Source organism: Heloderma suspectum, chromosome 2 (genome assembly GCF_057233095.1).
Source record: "Heloderma suspectum isolate Gila_16-S chromosome 2, 16-S_ref, whole genome shotgun sequence".
NCBI lineage: Eukaryota > Metazoa > Chordata > Lepidosauria > Squamata > Helodermatidae > Heloderma > Heloderma suspectum.
The window spans coordinates 62,685,825-62,711,438 of record NC_139459.1 but is presented as its reverse complement, the minus strand read 5'-3'; the positions used below and the strand labels follow the sequence as shown (position 1 = coordinate 62,711,438).

At 44.5% G+C, this 25,614-nt stretch overlaps 2 protein-coding genes across 4 annotated transcripts in view; one reads left to right on the top strand and one right to left on the bottom strand.

Moving 5' to 3' along the window:
* Positions 1-4,109: 4,109 nt before the first annotated feature.
* On the top strand, positions 4,110-7,604 carry GPR150 (G protein-coupled receptor 150). The gene has a single exon (XM_084832086.1). The coding sequence runs from the start codon at positions 5,247-5,249 to the stop codon at positions 6,597-6,599; it is 1,353 nt and encodes a 450-aa protein (XP_084688212.1). The 5' UTR covers positions 4,110-5,246; the 3' UTR covers positions 6,600-7,604.
* Positions 7,605-13,430: 5,826 nt separating this feature from the next.
* The window catches only part of ARSK (arylsulfatase family member K), a 30,320-nt gene continuing 18,136 nt past the window's right edge, over positions 13,431-25,614 (bottom strand). Inside the window, exons 6-9 of one of the 3 annotated variants that reach the window (XR_014787674.1) lie at positions 24,887-25,108; positions 20,553-20,974; positions 15,399-15,425; positions 13,694-13,780 (exon numbers count right to left, since the gene is read on the bottom strand). Coding sequence is in view for 1 of the 3 variants with exons in the window: in XM_084833783.1 (XP_084689909.1) it covers positions 13,500-13,780; positions 20,750-20,974; positions 24,887-25,108 (728 nt within the window). In the remaining 2 variants the exon portion in view is untranslated. Of the gene's footprint in view, positions 13,781-15,398; positions 15,426-20,552; positions 20,975-24,886; positions 25,109-25,614 lie in introns of all 3 variants that reach the window. The other 2 variants (XR_014787673.1, XM_084833783.1) reach the window with 2 other exon arrangements.

Genomic DNA, 25,614 nt, shown 5'->3' with positions numbered 1-25,614 from the left:
ACAATATCATGTAAAGCACCCAGAAAGTTCCACGCTTGAGGAATGATGAACGCACAACAAAAGCCAGGTGTAGAGATACCCCAAGACTTGACAAGGGACAGAGGATAGTCAGTAACATTCTGTTGATGTGTTATGTGGGAGCTGGGATAGCCCAAGAAGGCATAGCTGATGGAAAGAGATGACTCCCCACTCAATAAGGGGAGGGGCCGGTGAGGTCTGTAATAGGAAGTCATTCTGTGCTGGAACAGAGACTGAAAGGAGGCAAAGCGTTGCTCTCTGCCGGAAAACCTATGTTGCCATGGGTTCCCCTACAGAAAAGATGGGAATCTGCTGGAATGTTAATGCTGTGGACCTTCATCTTTTGCTCAGCCTGTATATATGTGTAAACGAACCCAATATCAAAGTAACACCTTAAGTCTCCAGTGACTTCCATCTAAGGAAATTGAACCCTGAAGAAGTGCTGGAAACCCTGAAACTTCTCACCTCTCGGAACAGTATGCTTCACTTATGGAGCAATCCTGTTCAGATGGGCGGCCACCTCTGAACTCAGAGGCGACTGCCTATCCAAGGCAGGGCAGGAGAAGCACGTAGGGGATTGTTCCCTCCACGCTCCTCCTGCCCTGCATTTTTGGCTAGACAGCTGATTGAGACTGTGCAGAGCAGGGGAGGAGGCTGCTGTACGATACATTGGATGTATCGTACAGGCATTTCTGCCCTCCCTGCCCCGGAACGCCCCCCAGAATGCCCTTTTTCAGCCACTCCACGCTCCTCTTGCAAGCGCGGAGCACAGGGCTGTTCTGCACTGCCTCCGAGGCAGCATGGAAGTGGGGGGAGGCCTGTTCTTCAGGAACCAACCGTGGAGCACGGGATCCAAGGTTGGTTCCCAGAAAACCAGATATCCTATGGACATCTAGCTGCTTTGCTCCCTCCACCAGTAAGCAAAACTACTAAAAACACTGGTAGTGATCCAGTAGAGCTGGTCTATATATGCAGTAGGGTGAAAAATATTGTTTTCCAAAACTGAAATTTGGAAAACTGTCTGGGATCATTGGTATTTCTATAGGCAGTAATAAGAAAGCAGTACACAAACAGGGCTTTCCATCCCCAATCTATTTACTCTCTTGAAGATGCAGAGAAGTTCCCTCTCCTGCCAAGTCTTCTTGCGCACAGTACTAAAATATGAATATCCCTTCCTTTGAATTGGATGATGAAGCTGGCACATGCAGGACATTGAATTTGTCTGAATGTGGATTATAGGACGAGATTAAAGATCCCACTGTTTGTAAATCTCCTAGTCAATGAAATCTAATTTATAATCTCAGCAGACAACCTTCTCTGGTTTGGAACAGGATACTGGGAGGGTTTGTTGCAGCTATCAATGTGTGAGCTCAGCTTTCGAACTTCTCATAGAACAATAAAAGACATGATCATTAGGATTATTACAGATTATTGTTTGAAAACTTCAGCCTTACAATTCAGTCTCAAACTCATTAATGACAAGTATGTTCCTATGGGTTGGATCCAGATTTAGACATACTTGGAGTAGACCCACTGAGATCAGTGGAACTTAAGCTAGTTAGTTTTTGTGACAAAAGTAACTCCCATCGATTTCAGTTGGATCTACTGTAACTTTGGATCTGACACACTGATTTCAGGATTGCACCCTTTCTCAATGTTATCTTGAGAGTAAATAATAAACAGAAATAGCAAAATAAATAACAAAAAATAGCAAAATGGAATATAAGAGCAAAAATACATAGCAATAAAAAAAACCCACCCAAGCAGCATTTTTAATTTCATTTTTAAAAATAAAGGCTCCCTACACTTCTAAATGTGTATCTTCATTCTTGGATTCTTTTCATGAACTGAAGATGAAAACCTTGGTTGCTTTTTTACCATTTCTGATTCATTTTGCCTCCCATTACATGGGGGCGTACTTATAGAGAAGTGCCATCTGGTGGAAATCATATTAGAAGTGATGGTGTAGGAGATGTATCCTTTGGGATGAAAACGCAAGTGAGTTGATGAGGTAGTATTACTCTGTGGCTGACCTTTCTTCTTTCTATGGCAATTCTTTGAAATGAAAGGATGGAGAAAAATATTACTGTAAATCATAGAACAATGACAAATATGCCTCCCAACAGGATACAACTGTTACTAGAGACTACAAAGGCAACAGGTCACTTTCAATTGAATAGAGTTTGCAGACAGGTTTAGCATAAACTGTGTGTGTGTGTTTTGATTAATATATCACACTCCTGATTCTTCTTGCCCGCCCCCCCTTCATTAAATGGAGCACAATGATAGCCAATCGTAGCTTCATGCTTCTTCTAAATGACTGAACCACCCTACTCAAGCCACCTGATCCCATAAGGCAGGACTGGAGTCATGGGTCAACATAGACAGACACCTGCTGAGGCCCATATCCCAGCAACCCTTGGCCCTTCGTGCCTATTCACCTGGCCACGTCCATGAAAGCCATGGCAAGAAAAAGGAGAACAGCTTCCACTTTCCTCGCACTCTCCTTTTGGGCATTGGTGAGGGCAGTGGTGGAGGTAGCAAGGACATGGGTCCACTGAGGGCATCTTGCCCAAAGGACCCAGAAAACCTGGAGTCAGCCCTGCCATAAGGACTTGTGTGAAATTACTTGGTCATGTTAAAGGTGCCTGATTGGATCACACACCAGAAGCATATGACTTCTTTTTGAAATAATAATGATGATGATGATGATGATGCTCTCTTTAGACTTCCCTTTAAAAAGAGAAAGAGCTGTTTTTTAAAAAATGAGTAATGGATTGGATGAGGACTAATAAATAGAGATTTAACTCAGACAAGACTGAGATGTTACTTGTGGGTGGCTCATCTGTCCTGCTGTTTACCCTGTTCTGGAGAGGTTGCACTCCTTCTAAAGCAGAGGTGTTGAACCCCTTTCAGCCCAAGGCTGAATTTCATTTAGGAGAATCTGTCATGGGCCACATTCCAGTGGTGGGTGGAGCTAATGGCAAAAGGAGCGGGGCCAAAAATACCAGCATATTTTATCTTAAAGTAACTAAGCCTTAGGAAAGGCATTTCAGTCTTTTAGAATGGGGCAAAAACTGCACAGAAGCAGAGAAACCACCAATCAGTGGTCAGCGATTGGCCAAGGAAATGAGGTGTCGTCATCTGGGGAATCCCAGAGGGACAGATTGGGATCCCGGTGCACCTGAGGTTCTGCAACCCTGTCCTAAAGGCTCAGGTGCAGCGTTTGGGGTGCTCTTGGATCTATCATTATTACTAGAGGCACAAGTGCCCTTGGTGGCTCAGAGGGTCTTTTATCAGCTTAGGTTGATGTGCCAACTATACCCTTATCTGGACAGCAATAGCCTTGCAACATTTACTCATGCTCTCATAAACTCCCATTCGGATTATTGCACTGTGTGATGGGGCTACCTTTGAGAACGATCTGGAAACTTTGGCTAGTTGAAAACAGGGCAGCTAGATCGTTAATGAGGACTGGCTGATATGATCACATTATGCGAGTACTTTGTCTTCTGCACTGGCTGCCAGTCCATTTCCAGACACAATCCACAGTAGTGATTTTAACCTTTAAAGCCCTAAATGGCTTGCAATAAGGTTAAGCGAAGAAGTATCTGCTCCTATATTTACCTACCTGGATGCTAAGGTAATCATCTATGACCTTATCCAGGTGCCCCTGACAAATGAGGTGAGGAGGGTGGCTACAAGGAGAACCTTTTTGGTGGTGGTGTCCCATTTGTGGAATGCTCTCCCCAGAACCGCGTGCCTGATGCCTACATTATGATCTTGCACTCCCGTTGAAGACCTTTTTATTTTCTCAGGTATTTTAGGAACTGTTTTTATTGCTTTTAGATCTTCACACTGTTTTATCCCTGCTGCTGATTTTACTTTGTTTTAGTATGTCCTCCTGGTGGTTTTATCTTGCTTTTATTTGACTTGTTTTATTGCTACTTTGTATTTTATGTTTTAATGTGTACACCACGCAGAAAACTTTGGTAAAAACGTAATAAATAAGATTGCAGAGAAGTTGCTGTTTGACTGTTACAGAAAACGAAGTGGCACCTTACAGGCAAACATATTTATTTTTTGATGAAAAAGGCTTCAGTCCACAAGTTTAAGTTTGTTAGACATTAAAGTCTAAGTGCCATGAGATTCTTTTCATGTTTTTAAAAAACTGGGGATCTGTGAATTGGAGCTATTTGGTTAATTTCTACTCCCCAAAAGAAAGAATGGAGAAGCCCCTGGTGGTGAGCAAAATATACCTTGGCTTGTTTGGTTTTTCCTTCTTCCACCATATTGGGACAGAAGCTGTGGAAATAACACAGAAATGCTGTAGGAACCTAGGAGGAAAGGATTCTGCTAATTTAGTCAACTTCTTGGTCTTAATCGTTGGGTTTCACCCTGAAGTTGTGATGCATGAAAAGATATATACTAGATGGAAGGGACGTTTGGGTCTAGAGTTGTCAGCTGCTACACTGGCCACTGTACCTCTGCATTTAACAGCAGTTCGATGTATAGACATGGAAAATTGAAAGTGTTTACCTCTATGCTGTGAAAAGCTTCTCTTGCTGCTTTTTGTACATCAAGCTACCGTAGGGGGCACAAGAGTAGCTCAGGCTGGGGTTGTTTTTTGTGGGTAAATTGGCAACTATAGCTCTGATAAGGTTACAAAGAATATACAATCCTGTTCCTAACGAAGTGGCAAAGCTGCCGTGCATTTTAATACATCGGGGTTGCAGCCCGTTGATTTTTGCCTCTGCCTTGCAACAGGTTTCTCACGCATTCATATTCAAGACAGACATAGAATTCCGTCGTTTGGGCAAACGATGCCGTGAATCAATGTGGTGGCTACATTAAGGGGCGAATTCATTCTTCGGCTCGGTTAAAGATTAAACGGCATCGTGGCCAGGAACGAAGACGGTTCAGGTGCGGAAGATGTGCCTTCAGGCGATGGCTGTGAGGAATACGGAGAGATCCTGACTCTGCTCAGGTGGGTGTGCAAGACTAGTGCCTACTGCTGAATAGGAGGGGAGGGGGAGATGCTTGAGGGGTGGGCAGAGCACAGGCGCGACGGCTGCAGCGTGGTGTGCCCACCCACCCACGGCGAATGCCAGGTGACAGGCAGAGCCCTATATATGCTGCCGAGGCACATCCATCTATGCACAATCCTCGCGCTTTCTTTCTCCAAGCTTTAAAGTTTGTTGTTGCCAATTTGGCGGACGGAACAAGCCATGGACGGTGCGTACAAGCCCGAGAGCCTTGCCTTCGGACCCAACTTGTCCAGCGCGCAGCAGCCCGGCGGGTGGAACTTGAACCTTTCCTTCCCCTCCCGCTGGGCTATTCCCGGGCAGCCCGCGAGGACCATCTCGGCAGGCGCGATCATGTTGCTGGCGCTGGTGGGCAACGGCCTGCTCTTGCACCGTCTCCGCTGCGGGGGCTGCTGCTGCTGCGGGGGCCGCTTCGGACGGCGGCGCAAGATGGATTTCTTCTTGGCGCACTTGGCCGTAGCCGATCTCTACGGCTGCGGGCTGGCGCTGCTCTCCCAGCTCCCTCCAGCCGAGGTAGAGGCGGGGCACGCGGAGTGGCCTGCAGGGGACGCCACTTGCCGCCTGCTCCGACTCCTGCAGGGCTCGGGGCTGCTGGCGCCCTCGCACATGCTGGTTCTCATCGCGCTGGAGCGACACCACTTGGTGAAGGTCCCGCTGCACCCGCTGCCCTCTTTCATGCCAGCCCGGGGCGCCCTGGCCGCGCTGGGCTGGCTGTTGGCGCTGCTGCTCGCCCTGCCTCAAGCCTTCGTGTACAGGCTTAGCCCGCCGCAGCCCGGGGGCCGCTGCCTAAGCATCTTCGCGCAGCGGCCCCGCTGGCACAGCCAAGCCTACGCTGTGTACGGGGCCCTCACAGGTTTCGTGGCCCCCGCCTGCCTGCTGGGCGGGACCTGCGGCCGCATCCTCTGCGCGCTCAGCGCCTCCCGCGCCAAGGAGGAGGAGCCGTTGCGGGGGGCGGCAGGAGGCAGCGCCCACCAATATCGCGTGGAGCTGCCCGGCGCCGCCGCTCCGGCCTCACCGGCGCGGCCCGAGACGCCGCTGCTAATGCGGCTTTTGCCAGTCGCCAAGTGCGTTTTACCTTCGCCGCCTGCGCCTCGAAGTCTGCCCCGCGCGCGAGCCCGGGCGCTGCAGCTGACGCTGGCGCTGGCCACGCTCTTCGCGCTCTGCGGTTTCCCGCGCTTCCTTCTGGAGCTCGGCTTGGCGTTTGCTCCCCCTGAGAGTACCGACGACGAAGCCCAGGCGACCCTGGGCAGCATCATTGCGGCCACCAACGGCGCCCTCAACCCCTACGTGTGCCTCTTATTCCACAGCCACCGGTCGTGGGCGCGGCGCCTCCAGCGCAGTCTCTGCCGCTGCCCCGACGGACAGCCCCGACGGCGAGCTCGCCACCGACACGGGCCGCCGCCACAGGCAGCCGCTGACCGCACCGCTCTCTGGCTCTGCCCCTGCCAAACCAAGGCAGCCAACGTCTCCACGGCCGTCCAGCGAGAAGAGGTTGAGAGCCGGACTGCCGCGCCAGCTTGCGAGAGCGGATTCTAACATGCGCGCACGCTGCAGGGACAAGGAGGACGACGGCGCGACACAAAAACCCACCACCAGACATCCGTCTCAAACTCACCAGGGACATGTTAAAGGCTTATCTTGCCGCTCCTCGTACAGTGTGCAAGGGACCTCGTACTAAAGCAAGCCCTTAATTTCTAAAATGAGTGCCGAGGCTCAAGTTTGCCTACTGGTCATGCTTTCTTACCTGAAAAACCTTGCTCTTAATACCAGAGGGCTGGCTGCTTTTCAGTGAGAAGTAACTACACGTGCTCAAGAAGCGTCTTTACATATACTTTGCACTTCCAGTGCTGAAGCCAGTTGCCGAAATAAAGCTGTGAGCTTTACACCCTGTTCTAAATCAAGGGAGACCAGTTGGGTCCGTGGATTCACTTTGACCATTTCAGGTGTAGCAGTTATTTAAGCGCATACTTGGAACATGGGGACTTATGTCCAAGTACATGCGATTAGGTTGGGGATGATGACATAGCCAAGATTTCAGCCTACTGGGGGTTGATTTGTTTTACTAGAGTATCTGGGTTCAAAGCAGATGGGATCCTTCACACTTTTACTAGAGACTGTAACTGGAGTTAGGTGACTGAATGGAACAGAATCTTGCAAGAATTTACTGCATCCCATAACTGATGGTGGGATCTGTACAGAAGCAGTTGCTCATTACAGCATAATCATTCCATCTGACTGGTCATAAAGGAGTTCTGTATAATCCATTGCTTTCACCAGTCAGAGCAATTTTCAGGTGTTTTATTTTCAAATTCCATTGTCACAGTTTTTATCCCCTTCGTTTCCAAGAGAAAGGGGCAAAAGTAAAGAGGCTGCTGTTGCTATGCAAACAGACAGTATATATTAATGCCTTCCTTAATTTTGTCATATTCCATACTATCATTGTAAATAAATATATAAAATGAGGCATTTTGTATGTGGAGCATATGATAACAATTGTCTTCTGCTCATTATGGTTGATCTGCTTAGTATAAACTATAAACAGTCATGAAGGCTGAGTCAGTGACCTGTGTGGGAAGAGGGTGACAAAAATCAGCAGGTACAAAATATACCTTGCAAAATATGCAGCTCGCTTGCAATGGAACATCAGTGGCAGGTATGCTAAAATATGTGGCCTTGTCACAGGTTTAAATAAATATATTGTATATAAGCAGCCCCTACCCTGGTATTCTACAATTGCAGATGTTTCTAATGAAGAATAATTACTTTCACCTCTGAAAACTAGTGATGAAGACTGCAATGCTATATACTATCCTGGGAGTAAGTCTCATTGAGACACTTTTGAGTAGATTTACTTCTAAGCAGACATGCATAGGATTGCACAGTATGTTTTTTTGAATTAGTTTTTAAAATATATCTAATATGCTCCAGAAAATTGGGAGCTGGTTTAGGTAGTACCACTGTCTATCATTTTGTGCTCCACTTCCTTTTGTTTTTCATAAAAGCCTGTTCATCAGTAAAAAGGCATAACCTTTTGTGCAGTTGGCCTCAACAAGAGTGCCCTGTCTCCTGTTTTTTCAGCACACTCTTATCAAATGATGGCAAGATGGGCAAGGGTGCAATTAAAGACATTCAACATTTAAGAAGACAAAACAAAAGCCAACAATTCTAGGATGAGCAAGCACATTTGTGTAGTTGACACACATACAAAAAATGTAGTAGGATATACCAAGGGACTGAAATCAAATGAAATGTAGCAAGTGCTGGTCTGGACACAGCCCAAGCCATCTATTAATGCTGAAATGAATTCCAGTCATTATTCCTGTTGCTTGTTTCAGAGGCAGTATTGCTTCTGTATTGCTTCCTGGAGGAGAAGACTTATCAATGGCTACTAGTCCTGATGGCGTTATGCTACCTCCATTATCAGAGGCAGTATGCCTATGTACACCAGTTGTTGGGGAACATGGTCGGGAGGGTGCTGTTGCACTCATGTCCTGCTTATGGGTTTCCTGTCAACAGCTGGCTGGCCACGGTGTGAACAGAATGCTGGACTAGATGGACCCTTGGTCTGAGCCAGCATGGCTCTTCTTAAGCAATTATACTTCAAGCAGGAATAATTCAATGTCTCTGAATTATTCCTGTGAAATAGAAATAAGTGTAGACCAACAACAAAATGTTGCAGTTACCTCCATCCTCTAAACAGTCGCGGAGTTTGCAGGGGGAAGCCTTCAGGATGGGAAAATGAAAAAGGACACCTTTTTTCTTTGCCACCCAGCTGAAACCTTCCACTATATGCCATCAGTCTATATGTCAAGGTCTCAGGTTCAGGATGGATGTTAGCCCTGAATCTGAGCACTTGATTACTATAGAATGAGATAGAGGTAGGTTTCTGCAGAGTGGGAAAGAGAAAAAGTTTTATTTTTCCTTCTACCTGAAACCTCCCTACAGTGATGGGAGGGGATTTTTTTTTAGCTTCATGGCATGCATCTCCCTGACCCTAATCCCCCCTACTCTAGGATACTATAAACTGATAGCTCAAGCAGACAATCCTTCCCCCCCTCCTTTCCCTCAACTGACACCCTCAACATTCTATAGGTCCTGAAAGCTATTGAGCACAGGCCTTTGGCAAGACATTTTTGTTTTAATTTTCTTTTTAATTTACAAACAAATATACTTCTATAGATCTGGAGAGTGCTGCAAGTATGCGGAAACCACTACCTCATTTTTGGGTGGCCCTATTTTGCTTCCAAACTGATAGGGTTGAGACTGCCCAAATTTGGTATTATAGAGGGAATTATGATGATGATATTTGAGTCTACACAAGTCCTATCTTTCTTGGTTTAAAATTTCATCTTTGTGTTCCAAAGCTTGGTGTGGAGAGGGGAAAAGGTAGGAAGAGGACTAGTTTTTCCCACTATATTAGAGAACAGATAAAAAGAATGAGTTTAAGTTAGTCCTACTTTGCCCTCGCCTTTGTTGAATTAAGTGGAAGACCTTTGTCTAATTCTTCGATAATAAAATGGAAAGTAGATTAGCATCTTTGGGTGGAAGGAATCTGCATGCAAATCTCTTGGATATTTAGACCAACTGAAACATGCTGTCGACACCTGAACTGCAAATGCAAGTCATATTAGTATATATGAATAAGTATTCAGAGTTTAGGGGCCGCGGTGGCTTAGTGGTTAAGATGGTGAAATGCAGCAGTTTGAGACCCGAGTGCTGCGTGACGGAGTGAGCTCCCGTCTTCAGTCCCAGCTTCTGCCAACCTCGCAGTTCGAAAGCAAGAAATTGCAAGTAGATAAATAGGTACCGCTTCAGCGGGAAAGGTAACAGTGTTCCGTGCACCTCGGTGTTCAGTCATGCCGGCCACATGACCACGGAAGCATCTTCGGACAGCGCTGGCTCTTCGGCTTAGAAATGGAGATGAGCACCACACCCTAGAGTCGGACACGACTGGTTGGGGACACCTTTACCTTTTTATTCAGAATTTACTGCATGAAGGATAAACAGTGTATACAACATACAACATGGTAAAAGAAAACACAATTTTGAAGAGCCTTGTATAAATTGCAGATGAAACAAGTCTTGACCCACACAATACAAACCACCACCATCATATTTGTTTAATTTTTTTTTTAGCTAAAACACGCTTGTAATCTATCACACAAACCAATTAAGCCAAAATATGTAGGGCCACATCACACAATCATTGGAGAAACCACTGACAGAAGAGTGGGGAAGCAACTTTTGCTGATTCCCCCTTCCGCAGCTTTGAGCATTTTCTTTAAAATATAAAAAATGGATAAAACACTTGAAACTGACTGAATTAAATGTCTGAAGGGTCAAATTGGGAATTGACTTTTCAGCTGCTCAAGTTCATATATGTATATTATTGAGAGGCTGATCCCTACAACAGACTTAAGCATGCCGTTCAGTCTCAACGTTTGTTTTGACACAATATTATCTGCAGCTGGGGTCTCCAGTGTAGTGTCCATGGGCCTGCAGTCACTTCTCTTGGCACCTGCCAGGCTCCCTGTCCCTCCTGATTTTTATTGTTTTAAGTTTTTTTTTCAATTGGGAGTCCTGCCCTCCAGCACCATCTTTATTGGGCTTCAAAAGTGTGTTTTTTTGTTTAGGAGCTCAGACCCCATCTTTGTCTTTTATTTAGGTTATTGGGCAAGTTATTTTTCTTTCGGTCTTACCAGCTGCCTTCTGGGAAATTAGTGTTTTGTGACCAGCCATGTCCACCATGGAAGCCATTTTATGAATGGGCAAGCAACCCCCTCCATGGCAACTATTTTGTGAGAGCGCCCATGACACACTCAAAATTCCAAATGTACCCACCAACCCCAAAAGGTTGGGGATTCCTCCTCTGAAGAACCGTGCTCCCGAATCTCCTATCTGCAGAATAAGGCTCTCCCTTTCAAGTCCTGATGTCTAGTCGAAAACTTCATTTGTGCACAACATGCTCTTTAAGTGTGGAACCCTCAGTCTACCATTAGTTTACATCCGCTTTCCCCAACCTGGTGTCCTCCAGATGTTTTGGACTAGAACTCCTAGCATTTCTGATTATTGGGTTGATGGGAAGTGAAGTCAAAAACATCTGGAGGGAACCAGGTTGGGAAAGGTTGGTTTACACTGATAATTCTCCTTTAAGTTGGAACAATCAACCATACACCATCAAATTCTGGTAGCCCTAGATTAGAGGAAGAGAAAGTATTCTAGGTGAGAGATCCTCACATGATTGAGAAAACATTATGTTAGGACACAGCTTGTTTTATTGTCCATGTAAGAGCTAAGAGAGGCATGATGCATGTTCCTGAAAACCTTTGAAGAGCATTCTTTTTAAGAATCAAGATATTTGGTCCCTAGCTTTAAGATGCTTCAATTTTCAATTAAAATAGAAACTCATAATCACAAACCTGATAGTGTAAGTGCTGCAAAGACAATATGTTCAAGTATAAAAATGACACTTTCAAATATAATAATAAATACTTGTATAGTGCTTTTCAGTATTCAAAGTGCTTCAGACACATTATCTAGTTGTAATTCTTATATCATTATATGAGGGCTGGGGAATCTGTTTAAGGCCAAGGCCAAATTCAATTTCTGAGATGCCCTTGGGGGGCACATTCCAGTGGTGGGTGGGACCAAAGACAAAAGGGTTGGGGCAACCCCACCCCAATAGAAAGGACACCAGCGTATTTCATCCTAAAGCTCTTCCTTCCAGTAACTAAGCATTATGGGAGGCATTTCAACCTTTTAGAATGGGAAAAAGCCTGCACAAAATCCAGGAAACCACCCCAACATTGGCAGATGATTGGTGGTGAGGGGAAAGAGGGTATAGCCATCTGAGGGAACCCCAGGAGGGCTGGATTTGGCCCATGGGCCTGAGGTTTCCTTCTTCTGCCTTACATCAGACCTGTAATGTAAATCAGTATTATCTTTCATATTGCAGACTGGTGCTCAGAGAAAATGCCTTGTCTAAGGCCACCTAGTGAGTTCATGACAGAAGCAAGATTTAAACCAGGGACTTCCTGATTTGTAGCTCAGTACTTTAGCCACTATGCTATATACTGTTTTTATTTCCTGAATGCACTTTTGGGGCTGGTGCAGATGTAATATGCATAGTTATAGTCTTAAGCATAGTCTTAAGCATAGTTAAATGATTGGGAGCAAGCCATGGCTCATAAGCTGCCTGGATGCTTATGAGCATCCCTGCCATTCCTCTGCCAGACTTAACCACAGCTAAGGACTGGACTGGTTCAGATGGAACACTAAACTATGGCTTAGCCATATGTACATGAGCCTTGGGCTCATGAGCTCCCCCTCCTGTTTCCTCCAGCACAGCCATAAGGAGATTAGAAGCTTTTGCTTCCTTTTACAGTTAAATGAAATTTATCATTACATCTGAAGTCAAAACTGTGGTTAACCTTAACTATGATTTAGGGAAACAACCATAAACCATGGTTTGAAGTTGGCTTCTTTACCTAAACCAGTCTTTCCCAACCTTGGGTCCCCAGACGTTATTGGACAATTCCCATAATCTCCAGCCAGCATGTCCAATGGTTAGGGATGATAGGAGTTATAGTCCAACAACATCCGAGGACCCGAGATTCGAAAAGTTTACTCTAAACCAGGGGTGCAGATGTAATCTTTATTGAAGAGATAAACTGCCTCCCACTAGGCCCTCTGCAGGCTATATGATGTCAGTGGACATGATCCCACCCACTGATGCCACCACCCTGTTCCCCACCCATTTTCACTTTCTCTGGGTTGAGAAGAGGCATGGAGTTCCACCCCTGCTCTCCGTGCAGAGAAAGGGACTCCACCAGAACTGGGAAGAACAGGTGCTCTTCCCAGGACCAGGCAAGTCCCTCGCTTTGTGCTCTGCTCATTGTCCTGATGGACCAGGGGTTCTGAGTGTACCCCTGCTCCAAACCATAGTGAAGACTAAGCACAGTTTGGGTTTGGACATGATGATACACTGCAGTTAGTTCAAAACAGAAATGAAAGGTTCTGATCTTGCAGCCATGCTGTAGGAGGAGAGGGGAGTGGAGAGCTGATGAGCCTGAGGCTTGTCCACATTATGTCCAAATGAGGCCATTATATCAGCACCCACGTTAACCGTGATTTACTAGCCAGGGTTTCCTCTAAACCAGGGATCAAAGCAGGCTAGCAAATCCTGGTTAAGAGACAACTGGATTAGTATTAATCATAGTTTACACTGATTGGTAAAACACTTAACTGTAGTTACAGCTTAGCAAGGTGAATTTGTGTCTGGAGATGGGAAAGACTAGGGACAGGGAGCATCTGATCCCATGGCCCATTCCCAGTCTCTGTAGTAGTAAGAGATCATTGCTCATTACACCTGCATTACTCCTTTATTTTCAGAATCTGATTATTTGGGGTACTCAGTTCTCACTTTCTACAGGCATTTCATACAGTTGTGTTCCCTTTAATCCATCTATCAATTGCACGTTCATACTTCTTGGGGTGCTTTTTCCAGTTCTGATGCCATCTAAGGTTAGCTAAGGTATCTGAATAGTTTTGTCCTAAACTTTGTTTCCAGTTGATAAATTGCTGTTTGTTGTATTGCTCAACAGAGGCAGAGACTTTTGGATAGTCAATTATGGAGTAGAGTTTTTTGTTTAAAGATTGTGCGATGTCTGGAAATTTTGTTGCTATGTTCGTTAGTTCATCTGGATCAGCAGAGAGATCTACAACAAAGAAGGAAAGAACAGTTAGAAGAAAGTAAACACGTTGAGGCTTAACTTTGGAAAAACTTCATTCGGGTAGCCTGATCATATAGTCCAGTGCAGGCAGCCACTGCTGGTGCAGCCAGAGCTTTGTATCACCACAATCATGCAGAAACTGTTAATGCACCCACACAAAATGTGCAGCAACTCCTGCCCTAATCATAGACTCATAGAATCATAGGGTTGGAAGGGGCCTACGAGACCATCAAGTCCAACTCCCTGTTCGATGCAGGAAGCCTGATTCCCAGGCAGTCTCCCATGCAAGTACTAACCAGGGCTGACCGTGCTTATGGTATCATGCTGGGATAGCCCCCGCAACTATGCAGAAAATTTATCAATCTGGATACTTCAACATCATACTTGTGTTTATGGCAACATCTAACCCATTTTTAATCCTGAGGGTTAAAGGGAAGAGCTTCTCCCTGGAGCTCCAACCATGCCATTGTAGGCCAGTGATTTAAAGTGCTGCAATAGAAAGGGGGTGACAAATATTTGCCCTGAAGCCTTTGCATTTGGCAAAATCTTGCAGCAATTTGCATAATAGGCTATCTTGCAAATATTTATCCAAAAGGAAGATTATTGGTTTTCTTCATATTACCTCATAAGTTTTCTTCATATTATGTCATATTACCTCTCTCATAAGTTTATAATTTTCATAGTGAAATAAATACTGTATTAAAATGTATTATCACATGAAGTTCGAATAAGTTTGATTCTAAGAGAGGCTTTCTAACAGAAGCATTTGTGCTGACATAATGTGATTTTCCACTGACCTAGGAGCCTGCTATGAGAAAGATGAAATTTTCCCAGCTGAACCCAGGAAAGGAGTAACAGATGCATCAGCAGGTGTGTAGTGCTCTGGGGTCGCACTGGCGCATCACTCCTGCACTTTTATTGGAGCCGGCTCCCAGCACGGTTGCAGTCTGCTGCTGCTCCAGGGGGGGACATGGCAGGAGGAGGAGGGAGCAGAGGAAGGGAGTGTGAGCGACGGGCGGTTGCCTCTTGTACCATACAGAGCCGGCCAGACAAAGGGGACGAGAGAAGGAGCCTGAGGGAGCTCTGAAGCCTCCTCTCGGAGCCCCCTATTCTCTTCCTCAGCTCTCGGCTTCTCTGCCTTCCACCCCCTAAGCAGCTGCCATGCCTCACACAGCAGGAGCAGGCGGAAGGGTGGGAGGGTGCTGCCACCGCCATTGTCTGCTGCTTGTGCTTATGTATGGGGTTTGCTGTGTGTGGGAGAGGGATTCTAGTGGGCGTGTTGTGCAGAGGTTAGGGCAGAGCTTTCCAAACTTTTCATGTTGGTGACACACTTTTTAGACATGCATCATTTCGTGACACGATAACTCAGTTCTACTAGCAAACCGGAGGTTAAACTAACCCGTTATAAGAGATACGGACACATACATAAATTGTAATAACGAAATGTATGGGGATACAACATATCTCATGAAAATCTTTCATTTATATTTTTAAAAATATATGATTTGTAAGATAATAACATACACTGTTGTCATTTATGAGTAACAGTATGTAAATATGTGCAAGAATTTTAAAAAGTTGAATAACACCAATAACTACTTACCATTTCCAGGTACAGGTAGGAGCTCAGCTGCAAAAACACATGAAGTAGAGAAGCAAAAGTCCAACAAAAATGGTGTAAATATATATGTCTCACTACAAGGCTATACTGCTGTAAATATTTGCAATGCCTATGTCCAGAGTCCAGTTCCAGCACTCTCCGGTGGTACACTGCCAGTGGGTGGTTAATCCACAATTACAGCAGAGTAAAAATAAAAATAAATGGCAGAAATCAACTGAGCTCCGTTCCGACTGGCCAAGATGGCGGACGGCCCGCTCAGTGCAGTCCCAGGTGGCGTTTCCACCTGTGTGTTACTTTGGCCTGGCTGCATGGCAGCGCGGTGCAGAAGTCCGCGAAGGGCACGCCCGAAACCACACAGGGCTGTTGGCCGCTGCCACTTCTCCACACCGGTGTTGGCCGAGCTCTGCTCCCAGGGCAGTGCCTCCCTTCCCCTCTCTTCGCCCTGCACCTCTACCTTTCTGGGGAGCGCAGGCTCGAAGTTCCTCGCCTGCCCGGCACAGCCCTCCCTGCTCTGGGGGCGTCCAGCGGGCCGTTGTTCTCCCCCGCTACCCTGCAGCCGCACCAAGGACGTGGGGAAGCCTCTTGCCCGAGCTGATCGCAAATTGCTCGACTAATTGCTCTGCTAACTTCGAATTCTCCACACTCCTCGTGCAGCCAGCATTACCACACTCCTCGCCGTACCGCTCCAACACCGCCAATCACGTGTGTCCTGCATCAAGATGCCACGTGATCCTAAAGCAGCTAATGTTAAAGCACCTAAGCCTTAGCAGCTAAGCTGCTTTAACATTAGCTGCTTTAGGAAGTTCCGGGAGAGGGACCAAGCGAAGCAAACGTGAGTAAGGGAACTCCGCGGTGCCCTTCCGCACAATTTTCACGCGACACACCTACACACTGCCGGCGACTAGGGATGGTGGAGAATTTCTCCCCGAAACTTCGGGGGGCCGAGCACCAACGTGTTCGGCCCCCTGAACAAGTTTCAGGGAGAAATTATCCGCCCCCCCCCAGGACGGGACTTACCTTTGGCGAATGTCCCTCCCGGCGGCGGGTCCGGCCGGCGGTTCGTCGGGTCTTCGTCCGGGGCGGGAGCGGCAGCCGGTCTTCTGACCGGCTGCCGCCGCCGCCATTCCAATAAAAGAAAAAAACGCCCCCGTGATAGGCTACGTGACGATTAACATAGCCTATCACAGCTAGATCTGCAAAGTCAGCCGTGATAGGCTACGTAAATTGTCACGTAGCCTATCACGGGTGACTTAAAAAAAAAAAAAGCACGTACGGATAATGGCGGCCCCCATAGGGAGCCGCCATTCCCGTTCCTTATTTGGTCGCTGTAGTCTATGTAAATCTTTACGTAGACTACGGCGAAAATATTATTTTCGCCGTAGTCTACGTAAAGATTTACGTAGACTACAGCAACCAAATAAGGAACGGGAATGGCGGCTCCCTATGGGGGCCGCCATTTGCGTACGTGCTTTTTTTTTTTTTAAAGTCACCCGTGATAGGCTACGTGACGATTTACGTAGCCTATCACGGCTGACTTTGCAGATCTAGCCGTGATAGGCTACGTTAATCGTCACGTAGCCTATCACGGGGGCGTTTTTTTTTTTTTTACTTTTTAGTTCACGGCCGGGCGAGGTGAGGCGCCTCCTCCCCGGCCTGAATTTCGGCCAGGCAAGGCGGGAAGCCTCCCCCCCGACCTGAATTTCGGCCGGGCGAGGCGGGAAGCCTCCCCCCCCCGGCCTGAACTTCGCGGGGGGAGCAGCGAAGCGCCTCCCCCCACCGCGAAAAGCTGTGAGACCAGGTAAGTGACTTTCGTGCACCCCTACCGGCGACACACTAATGTGTCGCGACACACACTTTGGAAAGCTCTGGGTTAGGGGATCATGTTTTAGCACCATGCAATTAAAAGTTTTCACCTGCTGTCTGTTTGTGCATTAAGTTTGTCCTTCAAGGCACAGGAGGGGGCCTGGGGGTGGATCCAACCCCTCTGGCTGAAAGTAAGATCCTAGGTTTGTTTACTCAGAAGTAAGTCCCAATGTGTTTGTTCAGTGGAGTTTATGTTGGAGGGACTAGGGCCATGAGTCACTTCACCTGAACTTGAAGGGTTAATGTGAGTAAGGTGGGAGCGGGTTCTGCCTTTTCCTTGTCTCGTCCCTGTACTTTCCTATTTTCTTTCTTCTTCCTCCTGCAAGTGATGCTGAGCTCAGCCAGCTTACCTTGAGATGCGAGTTTCTTATATCTCCAGAGTATATCTCTTTTCCTAACCCACCACTCGAGTGTGTTTTGTCTACATCCGTGGCTACTGATGGGGTCAAGGAGGCTGATTCAGACTTTAGTTTACTCCCCTAGTGAGTGTAGTTATGCTTGTAGCCTTGTAAGGCAATCCTACTTGTCTATTCAGAAGTAAATACCATTATGTTCAAAGGGATTTACTCCCAAATAAGTGTGTATAGGATTGCAGCCTTAAAGGAGTTGTGGGTCACCGCAGACTAAGTTCCATTTATTTTAATGGGGCATTGCTTCAAACCTGGTTGCAATGGCTCTTCATAATAATAATTAATAAATAAACTATGATTATATTATTATCATTATCATTATTATTATTCTTGAATTAAAAAGACTAACCTTTTTATTCCACACTGGAGGCATTCAAGATGAGGCTGGAAAGCCATCTGTCAGGGATGCTTTGACTTGGATTCCTGCATTGAGCAGGGGGTTGGACTCAATGGTCTTATAGGCCTGTTCCAACCCTACTATTCTATGATTCTATGATTAAGCAAATAATATTTTCTAGCAAGTTGCTGGACATGACTATGTGTGTGTGTCTTTTTTCTTTTCAAATGGATCTTTTAATAATTTTGAATTAGGATGACCAGATACTCCAAACAAAGTCACTGAAAGCTCATTTGTATTGTATACCCCTACAACGTTGTATAATTTTAGAAGGGGGCATGGCTGTGAGGGGTGTGGCTGTGGCTATCATGAAGGGACCCTGCACTTCTGAAGTTGCCACTACACTACTGTGCATCAGATAAGAAAGTTGGAGAAAAAGGGTAATTGATTACTGTACTATTGTACATGTTCAAGTTGAGACACAAATAAGTGAACTTAAATAATGTGGGAAGTAAACAGAACTAAGAAACACTTCAGATTTAAAATAAACAATAAACCTGTAGAACAGAAGCAGATGTTGTCCTGTTTGGAAGACTTATGGAAATGTGTAGCTCAGTGATGCTGACAAGAAATTAAGTTATTTCCCAAAATCATAGCTGAGAACTTAAAAAAAGAACTTAATATTAAGGAAATTATGTTCTGCAGAAAGAAAGCACACAAGTGGTGCTGATAAAAAATCAGATAAATATGAGAGGCAAACTTCAGAACCCAGCATTGGTTTTCACAGAATGCAACATCTGTCCTCAGTAGGACAATGACACCGATCCTCATTGACTTCTCTGCTCTGTTTTGCTCCCAGCTCAGAAATGTCATTGGGTAAGATGCTTCAGTCTTTAAAGTGAAGGCAATGCTCCTAGAACTAAACTTAAATGGGACTGTTTACACATCCCGCTAACGCACAGTTAGTGGTTGAGTGTGGGTTGTTGTTGAACTGTGGGTTGTTTGTTGAACCGTGGATTAGCGTGTTGTTTGAACCCAGGACATTTCCCACAGGGTGGCTTATTTTTCTTGAACAAGCCACCTTGTTTGTTGCTGGATTGTCCAGGGTGGTTAACAAGCCACAGTTCATGGTTACCAAGCCACCCTGCGGAAAATGTCCCGGATTCAGACAACCCGCTAACCCACAGTTCAACAAACAACACAGTTCAACAGCAATCCACACTCAACCACTGAGTGTCAGTTAGCATGTTGTGTGAACAGCCCCAGTGTGTTTTGCTTGCAATCACTTTGCATTTTTTCTTATATCAATGCTTTTATATCATGAAATGTAGAAACTGCTTGAGATTTTGAAGTAAAAGATAAAAAGACATGCCTGATCTCAGAGTCCTCAATGTAAAAACTCTGTATGTTAATACCAGGAATGCTGTAAACATACAATTCCTTGGTGACACTTTGTACCTGGAACATGGCATGGGATATGTTACCTGCTGATCCATGATCAGCTACATACAAAAATCCCATATCATAATATCCCTAGACAAGAACAAATCTGTCATGAGGGAAACAACTGCTCCTGCTCCTGGCAGATGCTGACTCTCAGCTCTAACACCTGCCCACAGTTAATATTTTCAGGGGCATCTCAAAACTAATATATACAGTCATCTACATTATTAAAATGACTGGTTTTTAACAGAAATGTGTGTGGGTATAGAAAAGAAAGGCACAGTCACTGAAGAAAAACTACAAAAACAAGATTAAAGCAGGCAACCTCTGATGTGATTGATTGCTGGTTCAGAGTGCTTCACTAGGAATTGGGAGATATGAGTAAAAATTGTGATCTTGGTAGATGGTATTACCTTCTTTTCCTAGTTGCATGCTCATTTGTTCCATACAATTGAAAACTGACATTCTATACTTATAATCTATGTAATACACTTATGTTAATGTCCCTATCTGGATTCTTTAAATAGTTATTTTAAATGTAAACATATGTAGGCCATAAGACAATGATGAACTCAACAACCAATGGGATTGGAACCTAGGTCTTCCACTCAATAAAGGAACTCAATAACTACTGACTCATAGCCAGCATATTTATGCTATTGTATCACCTTTTTCTGACCTTCACCTCGTTGGGCTTGGGTCTCTTGACTACATTGCCCAGGTTGAGAGGAGCCATAATTCAGTGGCCAGATTCAAACCCTGGCTTTTGGATTCTAGGAGGCTAGGCACAACACCTGAGACATAAAAAAGGCAACTGCCCTAGGAATACAGGAAGATGCCTTATACCAAGTCAGACCATTGGTCCATCTAGCCCAGTCTCGTCAATACTGACTGGTAGCAGCTCTCCAGAGTTTCTCCCTGACTTCCCCTTTGTCTGAATTTCCCACTGTTCCCCACTGGGCAATGCACTTATAGTATTGTATTTTGAATTAACACTCATGTTTTCTTGTTGCAAGGGATGGTCTGATCCTTGCAGGACCAGGCATAATAATGCCAATTATCATCACTACTCTTCCATCCTACCTGTATCACATGCTTTCTCTGTTTTTAAGGTGAGGTGCACATGGTATGGTTCAGCTACTATGCTTCACGACTCAAACATCTTGTGCTGGTTCAAGACAGGAACTGCATAGATGCACTAATGCAATGCTGAAAATCCACCATCCACATGGATCAGGCCAATGGATCAGACTGAAACTTTGGTGAAGTGGTAAACATACCAAACAGCTGAGGAGATACTGAATGGCCATCTGAATAAGCTATGTATTTCCATTTGTCAATTCGCAGCATGTAGGTTGAAGAATTCACATTGCAGCCATGGAATTCACTCAGAACCCAACTAGGATGTAGATTTTTAGATGGGACTTCATCTTCTGCCTTTTCCAATAACGAAGGCATCAGTGAATAGCCACTGAGATTTTTTGGTGTGGGTATTCTAGCGATATCTGAAAAAAGATGTGACTAAGTAAGTCTGACAAAAAACAAGAAAAGGCTGAATGAAAAACCAATAAGCAAAGAAATTATACTATGTCAACTATTACAACTTTTTTGTCATGTCCTTTTGCTCTTCTAGAGGTATTCCTGGCCCGCTTATCTTTCTATTTTAACCCCCAAAATGCCTACTAACCATGCAATCCTATACATATCTACTAAGAAATAAAGCCCCATTATATTCAATAGGACTTACTCCCAGGTAAGAGGATTGTAACCTAAATGTTCTTAAAACAATATAGATGTTACCTATCCAAGAGAATTCTTGCCATGAAGATTTCAATTCTATTGATACAATGGGATGCATCCAAAATTATATCAGCACAACAGCACAAAACATTGCAGCAACATCAACAGCAACACCACAAGGAGACACCCTGATATAGATGTTTAGGATTAGGGTGCTACATGGAAGTAAGAGCCACTGAAATCAATAGATTCATCTCCAAGTAAAAAATGCTTAGAAGTGGGCTACAAGTCAAAAGAAGAGGTATTGTAATCAATGGAAGTACTCAACATTAAGAAAATTAAGTAAATGTGTAAGTATTGTATGACCACAGCACAGACAGCATTACCAAGGTAATACAACAATTTAAATTCATTGTATAGTTGATGTTATACTGGGGATTTCATGTAAATATGTTATTTTTTCTATTCATTTCATACCTCATTGCAGTTGTATGATAACATCCTTACAATTTGTAAATGGGCAAAATATTTCTTTTTCTATTATAGCCTTGTAAATATGTACTGAGGAGATTGTTCTTTTAGCTGGTGTAGAATTCAGTTAAATTCATTCATGCTTTTTTATGAATCTGTTAAAATATTTCTAAGTAGTTATTACCAACCATTTCTATAATATTAATGAACAAAATGCTTTATACTTCTTATTCATTAATCTGTAAACTACCCGATAAAGTTGGTGATCACTGCTGTTCCCATTTCCTACAACACTGAGAAGGAGAATAGATTGTCCAAGATCACTGAGAATCTAGAGTGAGATTCCAGCTTTGATTCCATGAACACACAGAATCTAGTTTGTGATTTGAAGCTAAGCTTTCCTGACCAACACTGATGCCTACACAATAAACTAATAAAAATATTCTATTGGCCGGAGTGTTGTTTTACGATACAGATATGTTTCCCTCCCTTGTACCCCCTGTGCAAACAAGGGGCACAACTCCGGATATTTATTTTGGTGGTCATTTACTTCTTTGATAATCCAAGAAACGCATCAACAACAGATACAATGGAATTTGTATCTCTCTGAACTGAAGCTAACTGACAGTACAATCCTATACATGTCTATACTCTGAAGTTGGTCCCAATGAATTCAATGGGACTTACTCCCAGGTAAGTGGTATAGGACTGCAGTCTGCTAAGCTTTTTAGGTTATTAGGGTTAAATGCATAAGTACACTACCATAATATTAAAGCATGAATTGTTGTGATAAACACAGAGTATACACATAAAGCAATAAATTGCAAAATAAAAAGATAAGGAACAGGGACAGATACTCCTATTTACTACAGACAAGGTCATAATTTATTTCTTCATCAGTCAGAATGGCTGAGAAAATAACATTAATAATTTGTTTGGTTACTCACCTAAATAAATTAATCCTTCTTGAGTTATGTTTTTATTTTTACGAGTCTGATTACAGGAAGGAAGAATCAGGAGAACATATGGAGAATGAGAGAACAGGAAGGACAGTGATTTAAAAATACAAACTTCAGGAAGAGAGAGAAAAAAATCAACACAGTTGGAACAAAAAAGTCACCAACAAGAAGGGAGGGACTGAGATACGCTGTGTGACTCAGCTGATTAGTAATGTTAAATTGAAGCCTCTAGTTAGAATATAGGGTTTCAGAAGAAAGTGCTGAATATTTTGCAGGAAATTTACAGCAGTGCAGAGTAGCATCACCACCTGCCCCTGCCTTTTGGGCAATTCTTCAATTATTACTTCAAAAGCATTCACCTGGGCCCCATCTATATGGCACTGCTTTGACCCACCACCCCATCGCAACTGTGCAGCAATGCAGCTTCAAATCAGCATGCCCTGTGATACAGTCATGATGTACTGAGTGCTTCCCTTATAGACTTGCCGTGTCCCCTTTTTTTGCCATTATACTGAAATGTGCAGCTGTGCAGTCCTGTGCGTGTGGGGGTGTGACACTTCAGTGGCTGTTTGTATTTGAGGGGCTCTGCTGTGTCTTTCTGTCCCTTTTTAGGTAAAAAGTGGGTGTTTTGTGCTCCTTCATTTCCGCTGACCATCAGTTTGTCAGTTCCCCAGCCCAAGACTCTCACGATAGTTTGCACTTACAAGCATGGGTGCTACGTGCCTAGCCATCGCTCCAAAATGGTGGCTGGAGCGATGTTGGTCCTTCACCAAGACCGCCCCACTCCCCCGCCCTTGGGTACTGAGTCCACAGCCGTTGCGAAGATACAAAGCTGCAAAACTGTGCAAAAGTGTGATTAAATAGATGAAAATGCCTCCTGTGCCTCTGTAACTGTGCAGATGCAAAGGGATGGGGGGAGTAAAGGGGCATCACAGAGTGACGCAGGCACTACACACACCCACAACACGCCCACTGCAAAATGCGAAGTTGGTTCAGGGAAGGAACAGACGGCCCGCAACCACGGGGAAACCCACAGCAAACCCCTCAAATTGCAGTAAAACAACTCCTTGGAACTCTTCATTTTCCGGGCGAAAACCATGTATGGCTGCGAAGTTGCGACTACGTCATCTATCACAAGGGACCTCAACTTGCACCTGCCCCAGAGTAAAAGCCCAGTGTAGATGCACCCCTGTTCAGAACACATTGCCCTCACTCTGAATTGATTTCACTTGCCCTCAATAATATTGTCATATCAAATGTAGCATTGCCATGTCATCATGTTCACAATGTGAGTCCCAATTGGTTGGGATCACCATGTGTCTAATCCAGGATGCATCATCCTCACTCTCATTTATTTATATGCTGCCTTACTTCCATGAAACTCAATGCAGCATTCATGGAGTTCCTATCCAGGCACTGATCAGACACAGATCTGCTTAGCTTCAGAAAGGTTGTTGCATTATGTGCATTCAGACCATACCAGGGGGTAAAATGAATTAGCTTTGTTTCTCTAAGTCAAGTATGTAACATTATGCTCTCATCCTGTTTACATGATTTCCAGTTAGAAGAGATCACCCATGCCACTGATCAGAAAGCATTAACCACCCTCTCAATTGACTTTCTTTGCCCTCAGCGATGTCATATAGCCAAATCTGATTGGTTTTGGTTACTTACAGCACAATCCTATGGTCTTTGGAGAGCATCCCAGGGACCATAGGAGTTTTTTGGATTCCACTTCCCAAAGCCATAGACACTGCTACGACTTCAGGAGAGGGACTCTAAGATTTGATCCCTCCCCTGGCTCCCTTGCAGCTGCTGTGGAAAGAACCACAGCACCTGCTTTCCAAGGTCACAAAAGCAGCCTCATAGGACCTCATGGTGGTTAAAACGGGGTGTTCTGGTGGGCGGGGAGAGGAGATACGAGGATATGCAAAATCCTATGGCCTCTCTAGCCCCAGCCCTGCCCACAGCAGTACAAATCCTCTAGATGGGCTCTGAGGCCCATCTAGAGGAAAAACAAAAAATAGGAGGACAGAGGGGTGAAAACATGTATTTTAACAATCAGCTGTATTGCATTCAGATTGGGGAATATTCCCCATGTATTTTGGGGAAGTTATTTGTCATCAGAGATGACAGAAGCACTACTCAAACATGTATTGTAACAATCAGCTGTAGTCATCTGTTGTAAATAAGATAATTTTGAAAAACTGTTATCTCTGCAGAAGCAATTTTGTTATTGGTGCTTACCAAGCATGGTAGGATAGATATCCACAAGGGACACCACATTGGATATGACTTGTGGCTTAATGTTTGGTCCCATAATAAGGAGAGGAACATGGGAACTTGCTTCATACATGCTCATTTTATAAAACTGTCTATGTTCCATAGCAAGTTCTCCATGATCTGCAGTGAATATGACAAGAGTTCTTTTGAGTAGTCCTGTTTCACTTAGAGCAGAAATTATCTCACCTGCAACAAATGACAAGGAAATGTTACTACAGAAACATTACAATATTAATTAAGCATCTATATGTACAAAAACTTTTTTTTAAAGTCTTGAATGTAGCTCTTTCCCCATTATACAAAAAGCCTACCTGATGCCCTCCAGGTGTGATGGACTGCAACTCCCACCATTCCCAGCCAACATGGTGGCTAAGAATGATGGCAGTTGCAGCCCAACCTATCTGGAGGATATCAGATTGGAGAAGGCTTGAAAAAGTAAAGCTGAAATTCTTAGAATGCCAAATTCTGTAGCAGATAGTAATAGCGTTCCAACATATATAAAGAATTTGAAAATCCTACATCTTCATTTAATTTCAAAGATCTTGGGAGAGGATTCCCCTCTCCACCTAGTTTGGGTTGGCGGTGGGTTCTTGACAATCTTCCTGCTCTTTTGGCAATAACACTATCCAAATACTAAGTGTCAGAAGTGACATGCCTGCATAGAATTTCCCTTCTTCCTAACCTCTTTCCTA

What these genes read in the sequence shown, in the direction of transcription:
- GPR150 (XM_084832086.1), top strand. Translation starts at nt 5,247, where the DNA reads ATGGACGGTGCGTACAAGCCCGAGAGCCTTGCCTTCGGACCCAACTTG.